The sequence below is a fragment of the Talaromyces proteolyticus genome, assembly GCF_021365285.1.
Source record: "Talaromyces proteolyticus strain PMI_201 chromosome Unknown BGW36scaffold_3, whole genome shotgun sequence".
NCBI classification, from domain to species: Eukaryota; Fungi; Ascomycota; class Eurotiomycetes; order Eurotiales; family Trichocomaceae; genus Talaromyces; species Talaromyces proteolyticus.
The window spans coordinates 285,549-311,831 of record NW_025764279.1 but is presented as its reverse complement, the minus strand read 5'-3'; the positions used below and the strand labels follow the sequence as shown (position 1 = coordinate 311,831).

The 26,283-nt window shown below is 43.7% G+C and overlaps 10 protein-coding genes across 10 annotated transcripts; 6 read left to right on the top strand and 4 right to left on the bottom strand.

Moving 5' to 3' along the window:
- Nucleotides 1-188: 188 nt before the first annotated feature.
- BGW36DRAFT_371179 (Malate/L-lactate dehydrogenase) lies at nt 189-2,190 on the top strand. The gene has a single exon (XM_046215341.1). It carries the CDS (start codon nt 680-682, stop codon nt 1,757-1,759), a length of 1,080 nt encoding a protein of 359 aa, XP_046074984.1. The 5' UTR covers nt 189-679; the 3' UTR covers nt 1,760-2,190.
- Nucleotides 2,191-4,329: 2,139 nt separating this feature from the next.
- On the top strand, nt 4,330-5,738 carry BGW36DRAFT_371169 (putative tricarboxylate transport protein). Its single transcript, XM_046215340.1, has 4 exons — nt 4,330-4,452; nt 4,536-4,582; nt 4,641-4,839; nt 4,910-5,738. Exons 1-4 carry the CDS (start codon nt 4,422-4,424, stop codon nt 5,515-5,517), a joined length of 885 nt encoding a protein of 294 aa, XP_046074983.1. The 5' UTR covers nt 4,330-4,421; the 3' UTR covers nt 5,518-5,738.
- A 1,728-nt stretch (nt 5,739-7,466) lies between these two features.
- Nucleotides 7,467-8,652, top strand: BGW36DRAFT_335733 (S-adenosyl-L-methionine-dependent methyltransferase; the record flags this gene model as incomplete). Its single annotated transcript, XM_046212948.1, has 3 exons — nt 7,467-7,829; nt 7,895-7,994; nt 8,074-8,652. The coding sequence occupies 3 exons, from the start codon at nt 7,467-7,469 to the stop codon at nt 8,538-8,540; spliced, it is 930 nt and encodes a 309-aa protein (XP_046074982.1). The 3' UTR covers nt 8,541-8,652.
- Nucleotides 8,653-8,955: 303 nt separating this feature from the next.
- BGW36DRAFT_355759 (uncharacterized protein) lies at nt 8,956-10,017 on the bottom strand (the record flags this gene model as incomplete). Its single annotated transcript, XM_046213683.1, has 1 exon — nt 8,956-10,017. The coding sequence occupies one exon, from the start codon at nt 10,015-10,017 to the stop codon at nt 8,956-8,958; it is 1,062 nt and encodes a 353-aa protein (XP_046074981.1).
- Nucleotides 10,018-14,042: 4,025 nt separating this feature from the next.
- BGW36DRAFT_371166 (peptidase A4 family-domain-containing protein) lies at nt 14,043-15,489 on the top strand. The gene has a single exon (XM_046215339.1). The coding sequence runs from the start codon at nt 14,481-14,483 to the stop codon at nt 15,366-15,368; it is 888 nt and encodes a 295-aa protein (XP_046074980.1). The 5' UTR covers nt 14,043-14,480; the 3' UTR covers nt 15,369-15,489.
- Nucleotides 15,490-16,363: 874 nt separating this feature from the next.
- On the bottom strand, nt 16,364-16,573 carry BGW36DRAFT_290378 (uncharacterized protein; the record flags this gene model as incomplete). Its single annotated transcript, XM_046210759.1, has 1 exon — nt 16,364-16,573. A coding segment is annotated over one exon (210 nt), but the record flags the coding sequence as incomplete, so codon positions are not given.
- A 2,923-nt stretch (nt 16,574-19,496) lies between these two features.
- Nucleotides 19,497-19,892, top strand: BGW36DRAFT_264485 (uncharacterized protein; the record flags this gene model as incomplete). Its single annotated transcript, XM_046210110.1, has 1 exon — nt 19,497-19,892. A coding segment is annotated over one exon (396 nt), but the record flags the coding sequence as incomplete, so codon positions are not given.
- Nucleotides 19,893-20,198: 306 nt separating this feature from the next.
- BGW36DRAFT_355756 (uncharacterized protein) lies at nt 20,199-21,598 on the top strand (the record flags this gene model as incomplete). The annotated part of the gene is made up of 4 exons (XM_046213682.1): nt 20,199-20,282; nt 20,502-20,574; nt 20,644-21,348; nt 21,417-21,598. The coding sequence occupies 4 exons, from the start codon at nt 20,199-20,201 to the stop codon at nt 21,596-21,598; spliced, it is 1,044 nt and encodes a 347-aa protein (XP_046074977.1).
- A 49-nt stretch (nt 21,599-21,647) lies between these two features.
- Nucleotides 21,648-22,639, bottom strand: BGW36DRAFT_371165 (uncharacterized protein). Its single transcript, XM_046215338.1, has one exon. The coding sequence runs from the start codon at nt 22,566-22,568 to the stop codon at nt 21,933-21,935; it is 636 nt and encodes a 211-aa protein (XP_046074976.1). The 5' UTR covers nt 22,569-22,639; the 3' UTR covers nt 21,648-21,932.
- A 672-nt stretch (nt 22,640-23,311) lies between these two features.
- On the bottom strand, nt 23,312-25,910 carry BGW36DRAFT_355754 (uncharacterized protein; the record flags this gene model as incomplete). Its single annotated transcript, XM_046213681.1, has 3 exons — nt 23,312-25,582; nt 25,637-25,654; nt 25,704-25,910. 3 exons carry the CDS (start codon nt 25,908-25,910, stop codon nt 23,312-23,314), a joined length of 2,496 nt encoding a protein of 831 aa, XP_046074975.1.
- Nucleotides 25,911-26,283: the final 373 nt, after the last annotated feature.

The window sequence follows — 26,283 nt, the reverse complement described above, 5'->3', positions numbered from 1 at the left end:
CCTCCAAATACCAATTCTCTCAGCACCCATTGCCAAGAAGGCATACCGATGACCCAAGAGGATTGTCGTTTTCGTCATCCGCACTTCGTTCTTTCTATTTTCTGTACCCACTCGGGTCAAATCGTAATGCGTGTCACGGAAAAAGATCAAGGGTTGAGATGCTGCTACACATCTATTGATCTTTGATCCACCTCCTTTGCCTTTGACTAGCATTAGTGACTTAGGTGTGTTGAAACTGATAACCCACTCTTGCATTAGTGTGACCAGCAATGAAGATTTTCGTGGCGATGATATCTGACGCGTAGACAATATTTTGGACGCCGAGACTTCATTATCCATTGCCAAGGCAGTAAGCAAGGATGTTGAGCTGGCTGATAAATGGCCCTTATCAAGAGAACTGTAACCACATAAAAATATCCTTGACTTGCATAATCAATGTAACCTGTAGCTTGGGAAGGCCTACTCGCTCCGCTTGGTTCCACAACCCTCCTGATAGCCGATCTGTTGATGGCTAGCTGACTGTTGATAAGTCGAGTCTTGACTAAAGCCTCTCACTCTTTTGCTGACTGACTAAAAATTGGGAAGACAAAAGCCGCAATATCTTGTCTACTGATTACTCTTCCTGTCCCCAAACCATACATCGTTTTTTATCAAGTACCCCAAAATAATCACATTGAAAATGGCAAACACAATGAAACAACCAGTACGAATCACAGCTTCTCAAGCATATGCATTTTCTCTCTCTATTCTTCAGAATCATGGCGTACCTCTCGATCGTGCTGCCATGATCGCCGAGTCCCTTGTACTGGCCGACCTCCGGGGTGTTGACACACATGGTATTAATCGTCTAGCTGGCTACATTGAACGGATCAAATGCGGTGTCCTCAATCCCAACCCCAAGTTGGAATTTGACATGAAATCCCCAGTGATGGCCCATTTAGATGCCTGTAATACCTTCGGGTTTGTCGCTGGCTGCATGGCAATTGACAAGGGCATCGAAATGGCTAGTACATATGGGCTGGCGGTGGTTGCTGTCAAAAACAGTAATCACTATGGAATGGGTGCTACATACGTACTTCGCGCGATCCAGAAGGGTTATGCTGCAATTGCATTTACGAATGCGTCCAAAGCAATGCCGCCCTGGGGCGGAAAAGAACCTTTGCTGGGCACAAGCCCACTTGCTGTGGGCATTCCTGGTGGGAAACAGGGAGACTTTGTATTTGATATGAGCCCCACGGTTGCCGCTCGAGGGAAAATTCGCAAGGCCGCACGACGTGGAGAGTCTATTCCTGAAGGTTATGCTCTCGATGAACAAGGCCAGCCGACTACCAATGCTGAGGCAGCTCTCAAGGGTGTAATGCTACCAATCGGTGGTCCCAAGGGTTCTGGAATCGCTATGATGATGGATATTTTCGGAGGGCTACTTACAGGGTCATCATTTGCTGGAGGAGTCAATGACCAATACAAGAATACTACAGAGCCACAAGGTGTAGGGCATTGGTTTATGGTGCTCAAGCCGGAAATCTTCCTAGATTCAAAAAAAAATCTATGCGACCGGATGGACACTCTATTAGGAAGAGTTAGGTCGTGCGAGAAAGCTGCGGGGACCGAGAGAATCCTGACTCCAGGTGAGAATGCCAATGAAACAGAAAAGCAGAGACGATTTGACGGTATACCTTTCACTAATGAGGAGGTTGAGAATCTAAACATGTTGGCTAGAAACAGCGGTAGCGATGCTTTGCTGGTTGATACGCTATAGGTTGGGTTTCCTTTACCTCCTAATGTCACGATAATCATATATTTACATGTTTTTAAATTGAGCCTTTTGAGAAATATAGAAGAAGAGATAATTTGAACGTAAAATGACCTATTTTATTTTTCAGTTTCTTTGTTTAATGGCCTAAGTTTACGAGGTAGAATCCATCTATCTACCGATAACTTGAAAACCGATGACAAGACTAAATCTAAGTTTCAGAAGAAGGTTGATCTGGAATCCAAAATTTATTACCTGGCTGTTCATAGTCCTAAAAGCACTTAGAGGAACCTCCCAGGCCCCTGGACTATTGGAAAATCTGACTGCAGCTCCGTTGTTGACGAAGGGGACGGACATTTGAAATCCTTTGCCTGAATTTGGTGATTCGTCTCCGCAACACGAGGTGGTATACTGTCCTTCTATTTGACATGATTTACCATATACTGGATCTTCCGTAGATAATGGAAAGAAACAGAGGGAACGTACAGAAACTAGCCCTTAGCGTACCGTGGTCCCGCCCGCCAAGTCGCCACCCAATTCCTATTACCTTCCCCCAAGGACTGAAAAATAGAGCACAGCACTGCCTGCCCATGTGGAGCAGATCTTCATTAGATGCTTGGCCGTCATGATTTACGAGAAAACGCCTCTAGCTAGTACTGTATGGTCCGCATGGGACAGGCACCTGAAAAGGAAAGAGTGAGTTCTATGCATGCAGGGTGTTGTTCTTCTGGCCAATCAATTTACTCGCTGCTCTATTGGCTGGGTAAAGTCATCACTGCTAGTTACCGTACAGATTATTCCTGTAGGTCGTACTAAAACTTGGCAGGTCGGGTTAAAAGGTATAGAAACGGGCCCGAGTGGACCCCCAACCCCGAGTCCAGCTTGATGAGTAGTTCACTATAGAGAGAATGTGGGCTAGACAGGACAGCCTTTATGTGGCATGCCCATGAACTATCAAATGAGTACAGGGGTGTTAGCAGGCTGACAAAACGATCAATTGCATACCAATACTTGAATGCAAAAGCTATCTATTTCAATGCCGAGCCCTAACTACACTCCTTGGCGAGATTCGTAAACAACAGGAACAATTGATACTTCAGTCATAGCTATAAGTGCTACTGCTAAAGGGTCTCTGGAAGACGAGTCTAGAATGATTTCCCTCGCATTAATATCTAGTAGCTAGTTTGCCAGCTCTTAATAATTGAATAAACACATATTACCAACGGACACCCAGACGAGAAGACTTCGGGTAGATCTTCTGCATGGTCGGCCCGAAGGGATCTTCCTACCCGAGCCATTGCTGATCTTCATGTGCCAATTGAGCAAGAGATAAGATAAGCGGATTGAATTTGACTGGATTTGCGTTGACGCAATCGCTAGTTCCAAATAATGAGAGAACCAAGAATGCCGATGTAAGCCAAGGCTTGTGTGTTTCAAGTATATGTCTTGACATGTCGTAGCTAAAATCTGGGCGTAAGCGGTTTATGGTTGGTGGCGCGCACTAAATCTTGCGAAGTATTAATAATATTTGAAAGAAATGGCCTCCGAGTCTTGAGAACGGGGCCGTTTGGTAATAGTGGAGATAGGCATGTTGCTAGGTATTGATGCATTGCATGCACCCGCGAACGATCTCAGGGCCGCACGAAAATATTCAGAGCTAGCCAAGCATTTCTTCCGTGACCATCTGGAATATAGATTTCTTTTTTCGTAGGAGAAACGTGAGGGAATCTTGGCCCGACAGAGGATACCTGATAGTTTTGAGCATAGCCACAATATGCAGTGGAGAATTGAGAGCGGAGTCTTCGACAATTGGGTGTGTGGAACTGAACGGTGTTGTCTTATTCTAATGCTACTCATCCATTATCGAGATATGAATTTCTAGTCATTGCTCTGCAGACTTACTCTTGGCATCACATTCGTAGATGCAGTATCTTGGAGAATCTAAGTCAATATTCGTTGCTATAATTATCTGCATATTGAGTAGCATCGCATGTACTGTTGCGGAAAATTAACTGTTATGCGGCTAGTAATTACACACCGAAAATGACTAATAAATACAAATATGTAGCCAAGAGTGATTTTCCTGTGTTACTACCTCAAACACATGAAGATTGTTCATCCCTCCAAGATGTTGTCTTTAGGCGATGTGGGTAGAAGTCTGAACAGTCCATCGTTCGATTCGTTCGAGTAAACAAGTGTGAATGACTTGATCCTTATCTAACATTAAACTTCTATCACTTACCATTTGAATATGAGCTCCTCTTGGCTTTCCTGATCCTTGTAAGATTCCCGTCATCAACCATTGCGTGTCTTACAAGCCCATATATCCAGTGTCTGCACATAGTTGGATCTGAAAAAGTGCACAAACTTTTCTCTTGCAGGGTTCCTAACTAGGATTGATAGTCATTCTTTTCACAACGATCTTCTAAGCTTGTTTCTCCTCATTGTGTTTTGCCCTTTTTCGTTTCCTCCCACTTCTCTCTCATCTCGGAATATTTGGGAACCGAAAAGTCTATCAAAATATATAGCATAGATACCGTAATGTCACGGAATATGGAATCCAGAAAAGCTACGATGGCAGCAACGACAACTCTAATCGGTAAGTGTCTTGCTCGATCTGAGTATCAATTGTTATAATTAAAGCAATGCAGCCGGAGGAGGAGCAGGAATGAGCGAAGTACTTGTTTGTCATCCACTCGGTATGTTTTCTTTTCTTTTTGCGTTGCTTCTACTTCATCTATACTAGGGTAATAACATAGTGCCTGACTTTATTATTCACCAGACACGATTAAAGTTCGAATGCAGCTATCGCGGAGAGCCGGTCTTGGAGTACGTATTCTCGAGGCTCCTTTCAGATTCTCATTAACTAATAAATTCTGTAAAACAGAAATCATACCTGGGAATTACGAGCACAGCTATTGATATCATAAGAAAGGAGTCACCTTTGGGATTGTACAGAGGTTTGGGGACTGTTTTAGGTGGAATAATCCCCAAGATGGCAATTCGGTTTACCTCATATGAATATTACAAGCGACTACTGTCCGACCAAACGACAATGGAAATTTCACGGAAAGGGATATTTCTTGGTGAGATTTTTTGTTCATTTACAATATCGCAGAAATGAATTGATTCTAATACTTCTTGGTTTTCCTTCAGCTGGTCTGGCTGCTGGTATCACAGAAGCTGTGACCGTTGTTAACCCCATCGAAGTCATCAAAATTCGCCTACAAGCTCCGCATAAAACCCCTACCGGCCAGATAGCTCCTAAATATAGGAGTACCTTGCTTACCATAACCACACTCATCCGCGAAGAGGGTGTCGGTTTTCTCTACCGCGGTGTTACCCTTACCGCTCTGCGTCAGGGTACTAACCAGGCGGCTAACTTCACTGTTTACACTGAGCTAAAGACCATTCTACAGCGCTTGCAGCCACAGTATGCACAAAAGGGAGAGCTTCCGTCCTACCAGACTACAGTAATTGGGCTTTTGTCTGGTGCAATGGGTCCATTTGCGAATGCACCGATTGACACAATCAAGACTCGGCTACAACAGACCCCAGCGCTTCCTGGACAAAGCAGCCTATCAGCGATGACAGAAATTGCCTCAGATATAATTAAGAAAGAAGGATTCCGATCATTTTACAAGGGTATCACACCTCGAGTTATGCGTGTGGCACCGGGGCAGGCGGTTACCTTCACCGTTTACGAGTTTCTCAAGAATAAAATTGAGAACGCGGACATAATGCGGCTAAGGCAAACGATCTAAATGGATGAAATTTGACGGAATTTGACCGAATTCAGGGTGTTGGTTTAAGCTTTAATTTTTTCATATGGACGAGTTTTGATGTAGATAGGATTTTGCATTTGGACGTTAGGTTTCAATTCGCATCGCAATTCATACGACATTGGTTAGATTTAACTGAAATACCAACTATCCTTATCAACAAAGTAAATTTACGAACTGTCTACCTAGGAATTGTATTTTTCTCGGTCATTGAGCATTATTGTTGTTGATTACATAATAACTGGCCTATTTAAATTTGTTTATGCATATGCTGTTATTACTCTTGGAATTTCTTATGGTGAAACCTAATCCATATCAAACGAATTGTAACTTCTCTCATTTTCTATGGGAACTCGACTGTGATACAATGTATGAGCGACATCAATAATAGCTTGGATGTGTGAATGGCTGGTGATTTATCAATATTAGACGAAAAGTGTCAGGGGTTCGATGATGTTATGAGGTCAAATTGCTGATTAATGCAGTGGTTCTGGTCATCTGAACAGAAGAAATGTAACTTGGAAGATGAACTCCGTGCGCTTTCGCGCGTAATCCGAAGTACCGCTAAAAGCTACAACAGATACATAAGCGAAGGCGAGGGATCTTGTAAAATATCAAGTTGAAATGGTAGGAAACTATTGCGGTAATCGATAAAAACTGTTGGATACTCCCAATTGTAGCATGTTATTGATAAATGAAATACAACACGATCAACTAAATACATGATGGTAAATGAGTTAGGGGGAATCCATTATATTGCATATATTTGTACGGTGCTATCCCTTCTAATATGTATAAAACCTAGCCAACATCCGCCTGGGAATTTTCGATGATGGAAAGTTCAGGAATCAGGTAACAAAAGCGAACGAATTTTCAACACTAGGAAAATAAAGAGAGTGAATTGGATGAGGTCATCCCCTTGACTTATGACGAATACGAGAGATTTACTTGATTTCATAAACTTACAGTTGAATTTCTTTTTCCACCAGAACAGCTTATAATTATGATTATATTCTTATTATGCAATCTTCTATTTTCTTCAGTCAAGACAATACCGTTGGTGGTTACGTGAATTTGGTATATGCTCTCGATTGATATTAATGAACAGAGGTGTTAAAATATCACTGGCGGATAAGCTTATCAGTTGATATATAAAGGCAATGGGTAGAAGTTAATTGATCAATCGATGTTAGTGGTTGGATTCCATCCTGCATGCTAGGAAGTATTAGATATCCGATATAGATGGCTTATAAATGTAGTTTTATTGTTAAACTATGAAAATAACAATACCATTGTAATGAAAAATAATATTCATGAATAAATGAATCGTAGGCATGCAGCCAAACAGTAAGAGATATCCAAACATCCGCGAAAGATAGGTCGAGCGTCTTTGACACAAGAGGTGTGAAGTCCATTCGCCCAAAAAGGTCGACCCAATGTACCCTTCTAAAAGGATATGTTTTTCGCTGAATAATTGAGCCGTATTTGCTGGAAAATAGGGGCTAACTCTCTAAAGACTGCGCTGTTTAATTTGTGCCAGCGTCATAAATAATATGGGGTGTGGCTTGGATTCATTTTCAACCATCGCCGCTATCCGAATGCATTGTATCGTTCGAGTTCCATGATTTGGTACAGTCTTTGAGAGAGAAAAAAAATTATAAACATGGTTTAGTGTTTGGTTTTGGTTGGGCATGCTGTAGAAACTAAAAAAATGAGGGTAATGAGTCGTCGGAATCGGACACACTAATTAGCCCCGAATTTCGAGCACTACAATCAGCAATAAATACTGGACTGGTTGGAAATCGCACGATAAGGTGATTTAATTCACCCATGTACCCAAAACCAAAAATCAGAGTGACAGAAATAGCGCTAGTAGACTTCCGCAAGGTCAAAATAAGTCAAGGTTCAACAAGTGGGGGCAAAATAAAATAATGGAATCAACTTTTCTAAGTCTCTCCTCCAAGCAAGCGGCTGGGTACGCAGACGCTCGAAAAAGCTATCCCCGCGCATTCATCAACTTCATTGTAGATCATCATCGAGCGATTGGTGGTAAGACTGAGGTGCTCCTCGACGTTGGTTGTGGCCCAGGAAATTCTACTCGCGCTTTTGCGCCGCATTTCGACCATGTCTATGGTGTGGATCCTGGAGACGCCATGATCAAGACAGCGATTAATATGGGTGGTCAATCAGTTTCTGAGGCTCCGATATCCTATCATATATGTAGAGCAGAGGAGGTTGATAAACTAAATGAGCCCGCACAAGGCGCGGTGGATATGATTAATGTGACTTCAGCTGTTTGTGCATTTGTTCTTATTGTTCATCATTCGAGCAACTCTTTTGTATGCTGATATGAAGACAGGCTCATTGGTTTGATATGCCTAAATTCTGGACAGCCGCTGCGAAGGCGTTGAAACCAGGTGGTACAGTTTCGCTATGGAATACTATTCCCACACATACAGGTAGGCTTTTCTCGTTTTCCCTTCTCCACAACAGGATTAGTCATGAGCTAGCTTGATACTAATATACAGCCGGGTATAGACCTTAGGAATCCAAATCATGAAAAGGTCAAGGAGATCATGGACCATTTTTCAAACGCGGTGTTAGGACCGTATGTCACACCAGGGAATGCACTGGCTCGCAGTGGTTACGCCAATCTTAATATGCCTTGGGATCAAGCGGAAACGGCCGACCTTTTCGAAAAGGAAACGCTCCTGCGGAAGAGATGGCATGCTGACGACGAAAGAGCTAAGGCTATGGGCTTTTTCAGTGGCCTCACCCGACAAGAGTGGCTACTCAAGGACGTGAAAGCTATTTGGGGGAGTATGAGCCCAGTAATTCGATGGAGGGAAGCTCATCCGGAATTGGCTGATACAGATCAAGACTGTGTCGAAGTGGTCATGAAGCAATTATGTGAGACGATTGGAACGCCGAATGGATTGGAAGATGGCACTACTATGTATGGAGGCGTCTCGATTGTGCTCCTATGTATTAAACGGGCTGCGTAAGAAAAGGAGATAGACAAGTTCAGTAATATGCTATCTAATAGGCTGATTCCTTTGTTACGATAATAAGAAGTTTAGGTTTGTGTATAATTCTAGAATAATAAGATCATCTGTGGATTTTGTGTTAATACAAAGAGTTTCAAACCAAGAAAGGAGGAAGAAAGCGCAAAATAATGGTCATGAAATCCTTTAGAATTACTCTCAATTAATGGAGATGCTCAGGCGATTGCGGCATATGCGCTTCAAAATATAGGATAGAATGATTGATTGATATTGTTTGTAGCGCTTAATGTACAACATCGATGTCAATTGACGTATTGTTGAAATACTAGACCGACCAATAATATAGTATATGTAAAGTCTGATTATGTTTATTTTTTGACCAACTTGATATCACCATAATTATACGGACAAATCGTCAACGATTTACCCCTCTCACTACACTCAAGGGCCACTGGATCCACGATTCTCTCTCTCGTCCTAGAACCAACCTGGCCGTAGCAACAAAATGTGATGGGATATTCCCAACCCACCATTTCCTAGAACATGCTCGGTCCATTATAATTGCGTAATGGGCCAGCAGAACCATGGCATGAAAATCCCCTTCTTGTAGTAATTGACAAAAGTCAGAAGAAAGAGTAACATACCAGGTGAAAGCACTAGGCATATCCTCCAGCCGACCATCAGATAAGGACCTGTGAATTCTATGAAGGGTTTCCATTGGATTGACAGCAGGAATAGCTTTGGAAAAACTGTTAGGATCGTCTTGTTGCGTATCCTCGTCTAGTATCACTAGTTGAGTCACCATCATGGCAGTCATTCGCAAAGCCAGAAGCGCCCCGGACAATGCTTGTTGCCACCTGTTGGGGGTGACAGTACCAGTAACTCCATCACTATCATCGACCATGTGAATGTCATCACCATCTGTCCAAAGTCGCTCAAGCTTGGCCAATTCCTGGTCCTCGACCCGTGCCCACAAGACTTGTCTTTCCGTAGGGCGTTGAGTGTTGTGCCGCTGCACTGCGGGGAGTAATGGACTTGATAAAACCCATTGTTGGCATTTCCAGAATACACGAAATATTCCTTGAATACTGTCACATAATCGCACCACAAGTCCAGTTAGCCTGGCGGTGAGCTGCGGATCTGGATATTGGTGGCTCATGTAATGCTCAGCAGATGAGTATGACATGAGGATCTCTTCGTACTCCTGATTAGAACTGAAAAATGTATATAAGACGATTATACAAGCGAAGGCAAAGAGAGCGCCAGTGTTATGTTGTGTCGGTTTTTGTACCACCTGCGAATAAAGTGGAATCCCTGTATTCATATACCCGGCACCCTGAGCTGTGTATTTAGCTTTGGAGGATTCGTCTGATGTCAAGCAAGATAGATGACAAGAAGCGATGGCGAGGACTCCGTGGCCTAGGAATGAGTGCTCAGCCGTCATGGACGGGATATCTATTGCGAACAGTTGCTCCATTGATTGCTGGCAACCCCCCAAAGAGCCAGCCGTATGGCAGCGGAAATGAGAAAGGAGTTCCAGACGGGCAGTCTTGCTGTCAAAGAACTCAACTCCAGGAGGTTGCATCCACCTGATTTGTTGCGGCAGTAAAATATTACTGAAGCCATATCTTGACCTGAGGTGTTCCGAGCTGATACGCCGTTGAGTATCCAATGCATCGCTTGTAAGCTCTGGGTTAGTTGTCGCAGTTAGGAATAGATAACTACAGTAAAGCGACTTCCTGGAACAGTTCGCACAAACTGGTTTTCGCTCATCGCACTATTTGTAGGCACCTTCATTAGCGTTGGCATAAATACTAATGCTCTCCCCCAAAAGAAGAAATTGATTGTTGGCGTTTACATCAACTGGTCTTAGCACGCATAATTACGGTGATTTGCGTGTATATGGTGCCCCAAGCGAATGATTGGTTGGATAATATGTTTGAAATATAGACACATACCTTGATACGTCGTGATTTGCAGGATGCACAACCTGTGCGAGTTTTGTGGTGATATTTCCGTGTTTTGGAGTTCCTTTGACCATTATGATTCTCACTCATCTTTTCGATTCAGGCTTGTCATCAAGAAAATGAATTGTGTGAGAGAGAAATGAAAAATCCACATGGAGGTGATTGCGAAACAGCTATTGATTAAGTGGCGGAATCACCTTCTCGCCGCCGAAAGCCAAGGCTTATGATCGTAAGAGTTAGTGAGTGACAGAGCAGCCATTTCACCCTAGGCCTAGCCGGATCCAGCAGGATTGTCGATAAGGATGAGAGACTTGTAGTGTGATATGTCTAGGAAGTGGGTGCCAGATTTATTGGATGATTCACAACTGGAATCTAATATTGTATCCCCAATCACACAAATAAGAGGCTCTTTTAAAGGCAATATGCGGGGAAACCAGGAGTTATCCCCGGAAGGAGTCAGGAGCCTTGTCAACTATACAGTCTCCAGCGGATTTCACGTCTAGCCACAGGGGATTTCTAATCCAACCACTGCTTCTACGTCGATCTCCAACGGTGAGTCGGCATCATTGACCAATCAATTTATGTCAATTTATGGACCCGCGCAATTATTTCAATGTCGTCCTTTGGTCCGGCGATTGTTGCAAGGAGGAGTCAGTACCGAGTTATCCCCGTCTCGTGGGAGAGCATTCCTAAGGCGGGAGATCAGCAGGAAAGCTCGAGCCACTCAGGGCTTGAGTCTGGATAGACATTTGAATTTTCGTATGGAGCAGGTTCCAATTGGACAATCATGGAATTAGATTTCTGGTCACTGAAGAACCTCGGCCAACTGCCGTTAGCGTGGCGTGTAACCGCATGTGCAAGGTGGTCGATGTTTGGATGCATGTTACAAACATCTCAAAAATGGAAGTCATGCCGTTTGCATTAAAAAAAAATCAACTGGAAGGAAATCCTTTCGGCTGGACGTAATCCTTAATAGGCGACCATAACCTTCATCAAGATTATTGTTGGTCTAAAACTCTAAGCTTGTTGGCCGCGAATTGAACCATCGTCTCTGTCGGTTATTCTGGATTCTATTACGATGAATTATATTTTATTATATTCAGCTTCAACGACGATACCCCAGCTTTTAGGCCATGACAATCATGAGTTAGCCGCCTGCCCCATTGGATGCCTAAATGCATAAATGCGTTCCTGCGAAAGCTTTGCCCGAGCCCCTTATCTGCGCAGGGCGATTCGGGGGCCTTTCCTCCCTCTTGGGAGCCAAACGTGCGGGTATCATCTTTCAGTAACAGACCCCCCATGGCTGTCGCCCTTCCCCGAAGTCCCCAACCCCTGAGGGCATTACGACTATAATAATTATATGTATCGATAAACTAATGTTTGAATTCCATGTATTGAGAGTAAAATTCCAATGCGGATACTTCCAATCTTCTACTTAGCAATGTCGACAAATAATCGAAATAACTATATGGCGGTCGAATAATTTTGCCTTCCAAAAGATGAGATAGGAGAGCATAGTAGGTGTTAAAGAGGACAAAAACTATCTAACACAATCATATATCTATTGATATATTCTATGGTTAGTATTTAGCACATACTGACGAAGATCTTGGTTACCAAACGAGTTAGTTAATCGGAATCTCGACATAGCTTGGCATTCCATGTTCATTGCTAGGAAGAATTTATTAATCACAACTTCAACATTGAAAATATCTTTCTTTTCATACTTTTCTTTCATCCTAAGCCGATTTCATGGCCTCTAAGAAAGTACTATGTTGCGGATTGTTTGTATATAATTACGGGCAGAGCCATTTTCGACTAAATACGTATTCGTTATCTATGCAATGTCGAGTTTCTCATAGACTGCCTATGTATAGAAGTTTTGAGCCTTTCTCGGATTTCTAGTATTTTCTCAGACTTGGATTGCGAGGGATTTTGTTCTAGAGTCAGGGAGCTGTGGGTTGTCCGTGTTGCGACTATCTGAATTTCCCTCCATTGGGGTTTGCGCGTGCATGCAGGGCAAACTTTACTAATGTAGAAGGTGCAATATATATGCCTCGATTTTATTGGCATTTCCGGCTGTCAGAGCTTCTGGAATTTTCGGAGGAACGTCATAAACAGATTGTGTCGTCTAGGGAAGAATTTCTCCAACGTGATATCATTACTCACTCGATGCCCCAGCTTCAACAACAGAAAACCTATCTGGAATATTAATGGATTCATGTAAGCTAGACTCAACAATAAAGTTGGTATTTCCAGCCGCATTCTTCTCAATTTATTGTTATTTTTGACATTTCAATGCTGAGGTTCCATTGTCCTGCGAAAGCCTAGACCATTGTCGATCTTTGCGTTGATCATTGGCGAAATAAACTGCGGTGATTATTCCCCTGTTTGTCATTTTTGTTCTTACCATGAAAACCCCTCCCCCAGAATCCGAGTTGAAACTCCGCAAATAAAATGAGCAAATTTATAGAAGAAAGGTTGAGTATATCTAATGAGTGCGATATCAATTTTGTGTTTGTGAGTCTTGATTGAAAGTCAATCATGAACACTTGCAATTACGTGATTCGCACCAAGTCTTAATCGCAAGAAGATGAGTTTCCGATCTAACCCCCAACATGAATAAAAGTTGCTGGGGTTCTCAACATAGCAAGCAAAGGCTAGGATGGGGAAATTGGCCAAAACGTCAAATCAAATCGCAATTTACTGCGAAATATCCCATTATACCTAGTGGACAATCCATAGGTTGAGTAGACGTTGTTCGTTCGGTTTATGTGATAAATAGAAAAGTGACAATTCCTTTTTAATTGGCGTTATTATTTAGCCTTTTCGGTTGCTCGCTCCCGTTCAGGCAGGTGTGTCGGCGATTTAAGTTGAGTCTTATCTACGACTGGACCATGTTAGATGTAGATCATTTGCGGTAGCAATTAACCATGGAGATTCCTTGGACTTTGACCGCCAGCGTGCGCTGAGAAGAGAGGGGTTCAAAGTCAACCCGCTTGAATCAAAGTAACGATTGGTGCAGCAAATGCCGAAGCTGTGGGGCCAATGCACTTCCGATCTTCGATAAAACGAACACATTCGTCCACTTTTTTATCACGTTATGAGCCATCCCCCGGAGCGGGGATATTTAGACCTTGTCTTCAAAAAGGGACAGGGGAGATGTGTAACCCATTAATATTGAGTGACAATTAAGATCGCGATCTGATCCTGCTAGTCCAGAATTGAGGACTTTATTGTAACTTGACGACTATAATGTGATGGTAGCATACCGGCGCACCCGTGCATGCATCTGTCACAACGGGCTCTGATGTTGTTACTGGAGGTTTGTCTTATATTTGATTTACAAAAGCCTCGACCATGATAAGGTGGCTTGTTTGTTGATTGGGTTTGTCGATTCAAGGTTGCATCGTGGCTGTTTCGGCGTTCCATTAAGCCGACGCCTCGTGCAGCCACCCCCAGAGAGTGAGAACTAGCCAGCTGTGAGTTAGGCGACAGGAGACAACGTGTCAGGCTTGGAACATTATGGATAGAGAAGCCTTCCACTCTTCTGTTTCAATCAGACATTGTGCTGGGCAAACAAACCTCTAACCGATTGAATTATAAGCCGAAATCGCCATGCGGAGTTAACAACGGTAGTAGTAGCGGGCCGGTGTTGATTAAATCTCTCAGACTGAACTAGCTAAGCTTTGCTAAGCTTTGATTAGGTTTCCGATGATCGACAGTTCTACTCCTCTTATCAGACATTATGTTGAGTCGATGCAAACGAAAAAGCATCACTACTGGCCAAGTAGACAAGAAAAACTAAATTAGCGCTTTTCTAGCCATCTAATCAGCCAGCTAACACCCGGAGATTGCCGACTTAGGAGATAGTCAAATTGAAGAATGATACCTTCCTGTTAGAGGTACTAACGATGTGCAAACTAACAGCCGCTTCAGGTATAAAAGGTGCGTCTTGGCTCTAAGCATTTGGATGATTTTCTTTGGTTTCCAACACCCATCAATTCTACATCATACTTGCTTGTTCCAACTTTCCAACCTTTCTCAAAGGACTCAATTCTTCTTTACAATGAAGGTCTCCGTCGCCAGTCTTCTTCTTCTTGCCGGGTCATCTGCCATCGCTAGTCCGTTGGCAGCCCGTGTTGCCCGCCGCAATGGAGTGTCTCGCCCTAACATGCGTGTTGGCTCCAAGGCCAACCAGATCAATGATGCCGAGCAAAGCACCAACTGGGCTGGCGCTGTCTTAGTGTCCTCCGGTTTCACCGAAGTCTCTGCCTCCTTCACTGTGCCCGATCCTCAGATTCCATCTGGAGGTGACGATAGCACCCAGTACTGCGCTACTGCCTGGGTCGGAATTGATGGCGACACATGCTCAACTGCCATTCTCCAGACCGGTGTTGACTTCTGCATTCAGGGCGGCGACGTCAGCTACGATGCCTGGTACGAGTGGATTCCAGCTGATTCGGTTGACTTCAGCGGTATCAGCTTCAGCGCCGGAGACTCTGTTTCCGTGAGCGTTGTTGCTACTAGCACAACCACTGGAACTGCCACCATTACCAACAACTCCAATGGCCAGAGTGTCACCCACACATTTACCTCGAGCGAGACTACCAGCACACTCTGTGAGACCAACGCCGAATGGATTGTCGAGGACTTTACTCTCATTTCCTCCAGTGGCCAGGAATCCCTTGCTCCATTCGCCAACTTTGGCACTGTTACCTTCACCGATTCCTATGCTGTACAGAATGGCAACCAAGTTGACGCCTCTGGTGCCAACACCATTACTCTCGTAGACAACAACGGTAACACCTTGGCTAGTCCTAGTGTCGATGGTAGCACTGTCACTGTCACCTACGAGTAAAGTAAGTGCAGCAGGCTCAATACAATAGTGGGGTGTGAATTGAGAAGGGACTGAAAGGTTGAATCTTCTTAATGATCCAGTTTCTTGCTGAGTGAGACAGAGTATATGTATATATTGGAACTTATGGGTATATAAAAACTTGATATATGAATGAATTGAATGGTATGAACATAAAGTGAAAACTCCTTGTCATTCGTCACGTGACGAGAAATAAATGGACAAAAGAGCTTTTGTGTATTATGTCGTCAATATTGCTGGTTGGGTTTCTTTTAGATTCCTCGGCAGACCTGGGGAATGCTAGTTGCTAGATTCACCTAACCAGGACAAAAAACCCGGATATTTGTGGTGAAATTTATCAGAAGCTCCACATGGCTATGTCACGGAGGTTGAAGTAGGAATACCTCAACTTTTCTTTGAGAATCGTCATTTTCAGATATTGGATAGCCATCATTTTCAAATAGCCTATTGGTGGACAGTAATTACTCGGCGGTTTCATGTCCAAGCCACTGTGGAAGAAGCACGTTCTTGCTGTCTTCTACTTCTACCGACTTCTGCCCAGCGATATATGTTGGAATTAGTCAGATTTGAAGATCTGGGAGGGGATTTATAAGGCACAGCACCAAATACCATTCTCTAGTTTCGTTTCGAGCCCAAGTGAGAGCGACTGCAGTTGCTACATACACTAAAGTATTCAGCGTCAGACCCGAGTGCTTCCTTTTGTTGGCCAAACCTTTAAAAGTAGGCGTCGGCGTGAAGATCGGGGTGATGCCATTGATGTTGATCGCCAACCCCTGACCAATTTCTTGTGCCGCGCTTAGAAGACCTGTAATTCCACGTTTAGACGCAATGTATGCTCCCAAACCATTCGATCCAAAGTATTCTGATTCGACGTCACCAGAACTACCGATCCACTGGGTCCACTGGCATTCGTAGGTTGGTTATGTTGCATGCAGTAAAGTGCCAGTCGCAAAGCTTCAAGATAGAGTTGCTACAAGTTAGCTACAGAAAAGAGCATCTCCAAATATAAATTGGTTGAGCAAAAACATACTATTGATAGTACCTTTAAGATTGATACCAATTACGTGAAATCCTTCTATCGACTCACGGAGTTCCCCTTGCTCGTCCATGTTACCAACATCAAACAGTCTTTGGCTTTCCATTATCCCGGTGTTGGCCACAACAATGTCTATTTTACCGAAGTGTTGGGATGCATTGAGCAAAGAGCAGTTTCATTTCTCCCCAAGCAAGGATATTGACGTCCACATATGATGCAAAGTTAGGATGTACTGTCTGAATCAATGTTTCAGCATCAGGACGAGTACGTTCGAGATCAGCGATCACGGTATTAATGAATGGAGATATCGGATCAACCTTGTCAAGATTTCCCGAATTCTAGGCGAGCTATTCGGCCCGAATGAAGAAATAATGGAAGCCTTCAGAGGGTGAAGTTTTGGAAGATCTATTGTACACAGGTTGCGGGGAGTTTATAAGGTGCTGGTGATTATCAATCTGGTCTTGGCGACTGGACTTTGGTTTAAAATGGGGAGAGGGATCTATAAATGTTTCCGTCCGGGCATGGATTACCAGACTGAACTGCCCTCATTTCTTAGCCTCCTTGATTTCTACTGCCTAGGCATCGAATAGAGATCTAGGGCTTGTCAACTCACCCAAAGAAAATCAAGAAAATGGCCGAGATAGTCTAGAATATGTCCAATTTTGGCATCTCAGAAAGACATGATTGAACGAGAGTTTGCTGCGAGCCACGGAGATGGTCCAAATTGGAGCTCGAAATTGCCGAGCAGATATAGAGGCTCTTCCTCGGCCTTTTCTCATTTCTCAGCGATTGCCCATGTTGGTCCAGTTATAGTAGACCAGTACCATTGAATCAATTCCCCAGCTTCTTTGGTGTTTTAAACCACCGGGCTTTTCAGAGAGTACACGTTTACCGGCTGATAATACTGCTTTTATGTACTGAAGTTGGTTGGCGATTGGCAATATATCGGCGATCAGTAACCAAACAGATCAATATCAAAGGCATGGATAGCTTACGATTCCACGATAGATTAAATAGTCTGTCGCTTCAAGAGCCATTCAAACCAAACATCCGGGTCATCTTAATAGAGATGGACAGGGGTGGAAACGGCATCTGTAATAGGTTGTGTCGACTTCCGTGACCGCGAGAAAACCGCCCTTAGAGTGGTATTTTTTGCGGCTTCACAATGGAAGGCTTCTCTAATCCGGGAATAATGTACAGCATGCTTCTCTCGAGTCCATATACCTCAATCAACCACTTAGCTAACGTCTCCAGCCAACCTCTCTAAGGACCTACCTCCTCCGCGACTTTAATTGACATGGCAGCAAAGCTAAGTTGAACTGACGCTTCTAAATTGAGCTGAAGACACTAGATACGCTTAATACTAGAGTAGAGAATAGATCTGACCTGATGGGAGTTACAAATGTTATTCTTCCTTTGGCCCGGGTTCCTTTCTTGTGCCAACCTGAGTGTTAAAAACGCCGCCTAGGCTATTATACTTACTTCAGTTGATGTAAATCAATTGATGACATTGGGGTTGTAGTAAAATAAAATCATCGTTCCCATTGAAATACTATCACAGTTTATCTATGCGGTCAGAATAAGATATAACATTCATATGAATTGACGCTTAAAAAATCATTATACTTATTACTGGTTATATATAATGAGAGTTTAAATATTCACTCAATTTAGCTGTCAAATTAGAGTAACAAAATATCTCAATAGGAATGGAGCCTTTGTTAGTAAAAAAGATGATAAATAATAGAAACCTCCTGCATAAACAACATTGAAGTCCAACGAAATAGAAGGAACAAAAGTCAGTTTTTAAAGCTTATTAACACGTTTTAAAATATGTATATCTTCATGAAATGAATGTCCAAGGAAGAAAATTTTTTATATACGATCAGCTGGGATAATGATACCTAGTGATTAGAACCTCACTGCCTAAGGCAAATATCACGTGCACATTGTCTTGCAAACACACCAGACCAGTTGAGATCATTTCGCTTCTTTCTCTTTCACGAGTCTGGATCTTACGAAGACTAAACTCCCACTTTGAGCTTAAAGTCATTCACATATATGGCGCCTTGATTTCATTGGCCTCAAGACAATTGATCTGCTAACGGCACCCATTCATTTTAGCTTCTTTCATTGTCTCAGTTGTTCGCACTCTTCTCTTCAGACAGGTGTGAAGTGTACCATTCATTTCATTGATGAGAGAGGAACAGGAAGACTATATAGCTCGAATCAGTCTTTCATTCAATCCGACCTCTGATTACTAGAAGTCTATTTCGCATCATCGTATCCAATTTGCAGCAACGTACACCGAGTTTGACCCACCAAAGTCAACAAACAAACATACTTTGGACAAGGGTTTCTCCAGGTTTGTCTTTATTCCTCCAAGATAGACGCTTATAACAGCTTTTTGTGACTTTATCGGCCGCAAAAGCATTATAACCCGATTCTGTCGGACCAACCCGGATGAGGACCACTTCAAGGAGATCTCCAACAGAACTTGGTGGGCGCTTGTTCCAAGCTCAAGGTTCTTCCCAATTGAAAGAGGATGGTACATGGTGATGATTATGATAATCGCATTTTGCCTTCGTAACCCAAAAGCCGTTAAATATTGTTTGGTTACCTAACCTGGTAAAAAATCTCTCTCATTCTGAGTTGAAAGACTCTATATGTTGTCTTGATATTCCAACCCGTGCTTACCGTCTTATGAAACTAGGAAGAAAGACTCTCGTTTGTTCTGGCTATTTGATATTTGCTTCTTTCGATCACGCCGAGGGAGTTCAAAAGACTTCCAGGCGTATACATTCAAAGAGAAGTTATCGCAATGGATCAAGACCCTACTCTAGCGTCTGATATCCCCAGAAAGATGCCAACTGGTATATTGATATTGAAAGCCGCTCTCTACATTTGGATGTATTACTAACCTCATTCTGAAAGGCGTAGGTTCAAAGCCTCGCAAGTGGCGCAACCTGTCGCCACTCTCTCAAATGCATCTTGCACCTCCAGCGGAAGTGTCGCTCGCCAATACAATTATCAATAGTAGGGAAGGTGGCAAGAAAGCTCCAGGGCTCGATTTGACCTCCGACACGCGCTCCGACTTTGAAATAGTTTACGACATGTCACGCAGTTCGGAGTCCTCTGCTATTCAACAACTAGCCACTGTTCTCTGCCGTGATGATGTAGCCGGAATGAAGTGTCGGCTAGAGAGGAACATGGAAGAATTTAACGAGATTATTGTGGCCACGAAGGCACAGGTGAAAAAACTAAAAGATATGGAAAGGGCCTGGCCATCGAACTTACCAGACGACTCCAATGAATATTACGCGAAGCTGCTTGCCGGAAACGATAAAAAATTGAATGAATCTATCAAGTATCTGGAGGAGTTGAAGGAAGGATATGAGGTTGTGCGGCGTAACGTTGAGAAAATGAGAGGGCTGAAGGGAGATAGAAAGAAATTACTTCGAGAACAGAACTTCATGAAAAAGCATGATCTCTCAAGTCATCTTGATTGAAGCAACACGAGATCGATGCGCTGGATGTCACTACGTGCATATTTATAAGTATATTTATCTGTTGCGATCAGACATCAATGTAATTTATGTTTATAGTTAGTCCCAGATATCGATATGCCCGATGAAACACTACGTATGTACATTCATATCAGCTGAAGTTGTCATCTATTTATAAAGGAACCTTTTGTATGGATCCCACAGAAGTTAATATTAGCTGCGAAAATTCCAATTCATTTATTCATGTTTACAGTTGGTCACGTGTACAGCATGCTTATTAAAGGAGATGTTCAAACGCCCCGCGATATATCTTCACTATTCCCCTTTTCTACTAATTATGAACATGTTATCATAGTAAGTTGACCTTACATGCAATCGGTTTGATTGGATATTTCGATAATTGGCAGAGAAGCCCAAGGAGAGGATATTCAATCGTTGTGCACAAATAGAGACCCTGCAGTGAGTAAATTACAGTATTCATTTCAATCAAAGTTCACCTCACAACATGCTAAAACAACAGCAAGGTTCCAAATCATGAAGAGACTGTGACACACCTGCGCTTATGAACCACAGATTTACAAGATAATCAAAGAGGTTATGATCACAATGAATGCAGCTATCGTCCAACACAGGGAGGGTAAGGGGGGTGAGTTTTCAATGAAATTAGAAACCTCAGAATACATAATGCAGAATTTACTGACATCGACCTTCACAGTGATTCAAACAGAAGATGCTGCTCCCCATATATACCTAGGCGTCATTGAAGCGTTGAGGGTATTGAGAAGAGAAGATGACAAGGACCGAAAGATTATCCGCCAGAGAGAAGTTATCATAACGAGACCACTACCCAATGAAAGAGGGAATTGGTTTGATTTCAAATCTCGCAAGTGGATAACATGGTCTAGTTGCGTTTACTCAAAGAATATCGTTGGTTCCATCTTCCAAGTTCTCAAACCACACCACGAACACATCTATAGAATCACAAAAGACAGAAAGGGGTACGGAATTACTTGGAAGAGATGGTGCCTGGAAAAGCACAACGTCATTTCTCCAGGGTGGTACAACGGATGTAAGGACAGTAGCCTGAAGAATAGACCTGGCTGCGACGAAATGGGATACGGCTTTGCAACACCATCAAAGAAGCGAGATCACTGGGAATCGGACGATGAAGATATTTTGCTCATAGAGAGGATGAGCGAATACAGCATTGGAAACAGAACTGAGAACAAGAAAGAGCGAAAGCCCTTAGAGGAACTCCCCATATTAGGCACCAAACGGAAACAGGTTACCTTTCCAATTCCTGACGACGAAGATGTTGATCACGCTGTCAAGATTCGCCGCCTTGATACGAGTTCGCTCTTGATGAGTAACGATAGAAGACTTGAAGCTCAATGGAAACTGCTTGAGGACTGCGTTGACCGTGTGTTGCGGACCAGCTCCAATACGGTTCATAGTCCATATGATTTGGAATATGAGATTTAGTCTGAGAGTCCGGTATTTTGGACTATGGTGACGTTTGGAGTTTGGTTTTCGAACCATTAAGGTTAATGTTGGAAAATGATGGCGGTCTTGGTCAGGCACTTTTGGGAAGTCATTCATGGGCTAGGGCATATGTGCAAGGTTTGAAGGTGGAGGTTAAGAATTCGTGTGGATGTTTGAAGGAGATCTAGGTATGGGAGAGACAATGTATAGAAATTACAAGGTGCTTAAAATTGCAAGCACAGAGTTCAATAAGATAGTTAGGATTTTATTGAAACAGAAAATGAATCACATAACAGGTAAAGACATGTTTACACGAGTCACCATTATTTGTGGATTGATGTACTCAAAGCGTCTCAGAGGTAGAACGTCTAGATTCTCATCGTTTGAACTCGCAATATGCTTTCTTGAGCATCGGATATTAATGAAGTACCAGTGACAAGAGAAAATGACCCACCCAATGCATATGACGTGAAATGATCATACCATTTGGTGAATAAGCTAAAGGTCGTCGGAAATGCGGCTTTATCCCAACCATGGATTGTTGGTGGATGGACTGATCCTAGGAAATGAGTCCTTCAAAATCTTGACACACCCAGCCAATGACTCCCCCTTCATAACCAAATTCTCTAGCAGTTCTTCCTTCCGGGGTTCAGCCATGTCTTGTCGATCAATCCTGGCCCAGTCGATCCTTCCATACTCAAGAGAATAGTATTTCGCGGTCTCCTCTTTGATGAAGTTGTAGTAATTTTCAAGTTTCATGGGACGCCAGATTGTATCATAGGTGAAGTTGCGGCATGCGTCACCTTTGGAAGCGTAATCTTCTTCGAGCTTCTTGCACAGTTCAAACCACTCGGTAGCTATTGGCTTCCCATTTTTCTTCGCATCCGACAGAGTGCCACGAATGTCTACCGTTAGTTCCCAGCCAAGAAAACGCGAAATCAACTCGTCTCTGCCGTAGTCGGGACCTTGTTGAGGCGCGGTTGGCATTGCGACAATCTGCTGATGCATTGGAGGAAGCAGCTGATGAATAGGGATCGAGTTGAAGACGGATGAGGAATTAGAGATCACCGATTGTGTGGTACGCACAGTGGAGTGGCCTGCTGATGGTTCGTATTGTTGGTCTCCATACGGAGTCGAGGCGTGGAACTGGTCACCCATCTCCTCTGGATTGTAGGTAATGAGTATTATCGGTGAGATAAATTGAAGTCGTGAACAGAAACTCAACAATGAGAAGTGGAAGAGAGCGTTGGAGCCTGCATTGTCCCAAATTGGGTACCGCAGCACCAAGGGGTCAGGTGACGCAAACATCGTACGGCGTTGTCCGAGAGAATTGTTGACAGCTTTAAAATTCACATTTCATGATATTTCAGTAGCATGCTATTGAGTTCACCTACGGCACATCACATTGGCATTTCAATAGAGGCACACTGGTATGGCTAGAGAAGGATGAGTCTATATAGGGAGTTCTTTTCTAAATAAACCTGAACTGACGTTTAGTTGAGATACTGGAAATTCCTGTGATATTGAATAGTTAGGCTGCCTAGTATATTGCATTGCTAAAAAGGTGCAGGGTATAGGTCTTCCTGCATCTCTATATGAAAGTACCATAATACAACAAAGGCAAACTCCGGTCGATAGTGACAGGCGATCTATTAGTGAATAGTCATATTTCTCATAAGGAGCGTGACATCGTGAATCATTTCACAGTTAAAACAAAGAACGCCGAACATCCAAAACCCTACCGAATAGGTCGGACCTGACCTAGGAATTAATATTTAACGACCCATTGCAGTAAAGGATAGTATATGGGGTGCTGGGTATAAAGGTGAAAACAGATACACCGATAATATAAATATAATAGGAAGGAAAATAATGTGGCTCTGCTTTTGAAGACTGGGGAATTAGAAGACAGCCATCATCATCCCCAGCGCCATAGAAGATGACAAAAGCCACTTCATGGATGCCGACTGAATATTATGCGTCGCAGCGCCAGGGAAGAATATTGTTGAGCTGGGAGTTGCCGGGGTAGACAACGTTGCACTCCCACTCCTGGTCACACTAGCACTGCTAGAGATGATTGCAGTGGAAGAGCCGCCGCCTCCACCATTACCGGGTGGAGCCGTCGTAGTCGCGATTGTAGTTGGGTTAGGAACCCCGGTACCTATTCCTATCGCCGAAGACTCGCCGGTGCTAGTACTACTGGAAGGTACCGAACTGGTTGAAACTATAGTAGTTGCTGAGCCACTGGTGAAAAGCCCGGTAGTGGAGGCCTCGTTAGTAGAAACCTCAGTAGTAGGAGCTCCAGTAGTGGGGCTTTGTGCACCACTGGTAGGAGGAGCCGAACTCGTTAAGGTGGCTGTGGCCATTGTACCTGTGGCTGTTGTTTCAGAAGACTGTGGAATAGATGTACTCGCTGGGGCAATAGATGTACCTGTTGTAGTGTCACTAGCTATGGTACTGGTCTCAGATGCTGAAGTAGATGTGCTGGTAGTTGTGGCGGGTCCCGTGGTTGAGACACCCACTGGTTGACTGGGTGTCGAAACGCTTACTGTCGTGCTTATCGAGGTACTGGTGGTCGTAGTCGTGGCCGTCAGGTTACAATAATCCAAGAACTGCGCAAACTCTGGCAATGGACCCGATGTTGTTGTTCCCGTTGCATGATAACTTATGCAAAGATTGCAATTGCTGACGTCCGTTAGGAATATAGACGATTTTTCGCAAAGCAAAGATGTTTTCCCAACTGCCTCAGCCTCCAACATCGCATCCTGGCATTCGTTGTAGCATACAGGCGGGTAGTTCTCTGCGCTTCCTTGCTGTCTTTTCTTGATGATACCGGTATTGGCATCTATCTTTACATCGAGCCATAGGTCTATGTCAAGGTATGTGATTTCAGTCCCCTCTGGGAACGTGAAAACACTGTCATCAAGGGAGAACTCCTTTGGATTGAGATTAAAGTACCCTGGGGTAACAGGATATTGACCCGTTTTATTTGATTTGTACCCATGGCCCCATGTCTTATCCGGATCCGAAATCAGCTTTGGACTTGGAATACACTCGTCCGGCGAACAATAGTATGTGTCGGCCGGAGGTCCCACTTCAAAGTTACAATCGCCACCACCCGGCGGTCGATTTTTGGGGTGGCATAAGAATCCTGGCTTACATCCCCAGGTGTAGTCGGTTGGGAGAGGCGTTGGCGCGGTGTATGTTGGATTAGTAATACGGCTTGGACAGACTGATATGCTTACAAAGGTAGTTGTTGGCACTACCGTAGTGACTACCGAAGTGACAGTAGTGACCGTTCCTGGAAGGCTCGTGGTCACAGTCACCGTTTGTGGCGGAAGGGTCACTATAGACCTAGACAAAGTAACTGTGCTACCAGGAATCGTACTGACAGTTGTGATAGTTGATGCCGGCAAGGTTGTAGTGAAGGTCGTGCTAAGTGTAGTAAGCAGTGTTGCTGTAGCTGTGGTAACATCAGTGACCGTGGGCGCAGTTTGTGTCACTGTAACGGAATCTGTCTCGGTCACTGCATCTGTTACTGTTGATGGAGCTACCGTAACAGAGACGGTATCTGTTACCGCGTCCGTAACCGTCGATGGAGTGAGGGTGACGGAGACCGTGTCAGTCACGATATCGGTGACGGTGTTGCTCACTGTTTCTGTTATTTCGCATGTCACTGTGCTTATAGTCGACACAGTCGCGGTAGCTGTAAATGTAATATCTGTCGTAGCCGTTGTAGTGATGGTGTCAGAAATTGTAGTGGGGATGACTGAAGTTAGAACCGTTGTATAAGTCGTGAGATATGTTGTTGTAACTGTTGTTGTTACTGGCCAAACAGAATATGTGGTAACACTAGTGCTGCTGGTAGTAGCGGTGGTAGTTAGATTCTCTGTGCATGTGCACTCAGTGGTGGTTATCCATGTCGTCTCATATACGGTGCTAGTAGTGTCATAGTCGAGTGCACCATATACCCCCACGTCAGTGGCTGGGCCAGACGTTATCGCGGGTGAACTGCTTGCAGGCAAGGAATACGTGAACCGCGTGGTTGGGTTTTCAAATACGACTGATGTCTCAGTTATAACTGTTATTTTGGTGGCACTAATGATTGGAGATGATGTTTCCGAATCCACATTAGGCGGGGACCCAGTGAAGGACTCTGTGACAGTAACGGTCTGAAGGTTGATTGGTTAGCTTTCGACTTTATAAAAGGGCCTATACAACTATACCGAAGCGATATCTGGAGTCTATAAGAAAGTTAGCAGATGCTTGAAACAACTGTACTAATGAGCTTACCACAGTGACCGTGATGGTTTCGGTTGATGGTTCAACACTTTGTGCAGTGGTTTCCGTCACGGTGATAGTACTTGCAGGACATTGATTTGAGAGTGAGTACGAATTGACAGCTGTGTTTCCACTTTCCGTGCTATTGCTTATTTGCAACGCTCGTGCTGTTGTGGAGAGTCCCAGGAGAGAGCCGGTTAGAAGTGATCTCCACCGCATCTTTGGCGATACTGCCAACGTTTGCTGGAGAATCTCGACTGACAATGGAAACGACGGTGGTTGACACAAACGACAGACTAGCGACCCAGAGACTTGAATAAATATTCGCCTCGGGAGCCTAATTTGCGACGCGCGCACAATAATGTGCTGGTGCACGGATTAATTCCCCTTTGACAATCGTTGCTGTAGTAATATCTCTCCTATAAGAGTTAGTGAGACCGTATTATCAATTGGAATGAGAAAACCGTACACGGAGGCTGAGGTCAAGAAGCGATGTCCTGGGACGGGAAAGCACCTATCGAACAGCGCAATGGGACCTTACATACCGAGCTAAAGGACCTGAGGAACCATAATTCTCGCGACTAAATGTTAG